General features: G+C 54.0%; 1 protein-coding gene across 1 annotated transcript in view; it reads left to right on the top strand.

Annotated features, from left to right (window-relative positions):
- Positions 1 to 2812, top strand: part of arap3 (ArfGAP with RhoGAP domain, ankyrin repeat and PH domain 3) — a gene marked incomplete at its 3' end in the record, with an annotated part of 28035 nt that overhangs the window by 13221 nt on the left and 12002 nt on the right. Inside the window, 4 exon segments of the mRNA XM_014029549.1 lie at positions 511 to 580; positions 671 to 791; positions 882 to 1066; positions 1143 to 1249. Of these exon segments, the coding sequence (XP_013885003.1) occupies positions 511 to 580; positions 671 to 791; positions 882 to 1066; positions 1143 to 1249 (483 nt within the window).

Raw genomic sequence — 2812 nt, 5'->3', positions numbered from 1 at the left:
TGTGCATTTGATTTATAAACCTGGTTACACTGCAGCGTGTTAGACTGATAAAATCAGGTGCGTTTGATTTATACACCTGGTTACACTGCAGCATTTTAGACTGATAAAATCAAGTGCGTTTGATTTATACACCTGGTTACACTGCAGCGTGTTAGACTGATAAAATCAGGTGCGTTTGATTTATACACCTGGTTAACCAGAGGTTTGTATTTTTTCTTCAGGGGTCAGAGGTCAGCTCCGGCTGGGCGGCTGCGTCTCCTCCTCTTTGTTTCTCCTTTTATCTCCTCCCGTCTAAAGAGCTGCCTCTGCCTCGTCACCTTCTTGTCCTCCTCTTCCTCCTTCTCTTCCTCCTCTCGGTGTGTTTCATCTTCCTCTTCAGTCTGGACCTGCTTGTGAAAATGTTTCTCTGACCTTCAGATGAGAACGGTTCTAATAATTCAATGTTTTTTTTTTATTAAAGGTGATGTTTCCTGCAGCTGTGATCATGTGACAGATGTTTTTCTGTTTCAGGAACTACGTCTTCCAGAAGCGTTTTGTGAAGTTCGATGGAAAGAACCTGATGTATTTTGGCAGTGAGAAGGTCGACAGGAGCAAACACCTACATTCTTAATGATAAATAAACTGAATCTGGCCTGGCAGCGTTTGAACTTTGACCTCTGTGTTCCTTCAGGACGTCTACCCTAAAGGAGTCATCCCATTGGCTGCCATGCAGATGGCCCGCCCAGCCAAGGACAACAAGTTTGAAATCGTGACGAGTCACCGAATTTTTGTGTTTCGGACGGAGAACGAAGGTGAAATCACACGTTTGTTTGTCTGAAACTTTATTTAACGAGCACAAGTTAAAGAAGATGGCCCCGCCCCCTCCGTGTGTCTCGCCGCAGGCCTGAAGCGGCGCTGGGTGTCCACGCTGCAGGAGCACGTCCGGGACCAGCTGGTGTTCGGGCGCCACCGGTTTGGACCCGGGTCTCACTGTCAGAGACACGGCGCCCTGGAACTGAAGGGGACCAAGTCCAAAGTGTACGCCGCCATCAACACCGACCAGATCTGGCTTTACAAGAGTGAACAGGTGAGACAGGTGGTGCCTAAAGGCGGACAGGAAGTGACTCAACTAAAACAGGAAGTATTAAGTTTGTTCTCCCCAGTGTTTCCGTAACGGAATCGGGATCACCGTCATAGAGGCTCGAGGAGCGACGATCCGAGACGGAAAGCACCGAAGCTTTGAGCTCATCACACCGTACAAAACATTCAGGTGAGTCATCCTGTCCTCACCTGACCTCACCTGGTCTCACATGTCCTCACCTGGTCTCACCTGACCTCACCTGGCCTCACCTGACCTCACCTGTCCTCCCCTGGCCTCACCTGTCCTCACCTGGCCTCACCTGACCTCACCTGGTCTCACCTGACCTCACCTGACCTCACCTGACCTCACCTGGTCTCACCTGACCTCACCTGACCTCACCTGTCCTCATCTGGTCTCACCTGACCTCACGTGCTCTCACCTGTTCTCACCTGACCTCACCTGTCCTCATCTGGTCTCATCTGACCTCACCTGTTCTCACCTGGCCTCACCTGTTCTCACCTGTCCTCACCTGGTCTCACCTGACCTCAGCTGGCCTCACCTGACCTCACCTGACCTCACCTGTCCTCACCTGGCCTCACCTGGCCTCACCTGGTCTCACCTGTCCTCCCCTGGCCTCATCTGACCTCACCTGGCCTCACCTGACCTCACCTGGTCTCACCTGTCCTCACCTGGTCTCACCTGACCTCACCTAGTCTCACCTGTCCTCACCACCTGACCTCACCTGACCTCACCTGTCCTCACCTGACCTCACCTGGTCTCACCTGTCCTCACCTGGTCTCAACTGACCTCACCTGATCTCACCTGTCCTCACCTGTCCTCACCTGGTATCACCTGACCTCACCTGTCCTCACCTGACCTCACATGTCCTCACCTGACCTCACCTGGTCTCACCTGACCTCTCCTGGTCTCACCTGACCTCACTTGGTCTCACCTGTCCTCACCTGGTCTCACCTGACCTCACCTGGTCTCACCTGTCCTCACCTGACCTCACCTGACCTCACCTGGTCCCACGTGTCCTCACCTGTCCTCACCTGACCTCACCTGTCCTCACCTGGCCTCACCTGGTCCCACCTGACCTCAGCTGGTCCCACCTGACCTCAGCTGGTCTCACCTGACCTCACCTGTCCTCACCTGACCTCACCTGGTCCCACCTGACCTCAGCTGGTCTCACCTGACCTCACCCGTCCTCAACTGACCTCACCTGTCCTCACCTGTCCTCAACTGACCTCACCTGTCCTCACCTGACCTCACCTGGTCTCACCTGTCCTCACATGTCTCACCTGACCTCACCTGACCTCACCTGGCCTCACCTGTTCTCACCTGACCTCACCTGGCCTCACCTGTCCTCACCCGGCCTCAACTGACCTCACCTGGTCTCACCTGACCTCACCTTTCCTCACCTGGCCTCACATGGTCTCACCCAAGGCCGGATTAACCATATGGGCAATTGGGCAATTGCCCAGGGGCCCACGGTCTCCAAAGGGCCCTGGGCAGTGAAGGCACGGACATAACGGATGCGGGATATGCGTGAGACATGTCTCCCTGAGTCCCCGCACTTCTTGCATCTGTGCTCTATGTCCCCGCACTTTTCTCAGCCGTTACAGCTGTTTTATCCATTATTAACATATGGTAATGCGTTTTCCTGAGCCGTCTTTGAACGCACCATAAGCGTGCGCAAGGTACTACTGCAGATGACGGAGAGGAGACGTTCTTCTGAGCTGAGTGAAGCTG

Source organism: Austrofundulus limnaeus, unplaced genomic scaffold (genome assembly GCF_001266775.1).
Source record: "Austrofundulus limnaeus strain Quisiro unplaced genomic scaffold, Austrofundulus_limnaeus-1.0 Scaffold919, whole genome shotgun sequence".
Lineage (NCBI taxonomy): Eukaryota > Metazoa > Chordata > Actinopteri > Cyprinodontiformes > Rivulidae > Austrofundulus > Austrofundulus limnaeus.
The sequence above is the reverse complement of the archived record's forward strand: the minus strand, read 5'-3'. Positions and strand labels throughout refer to the sequence as shown.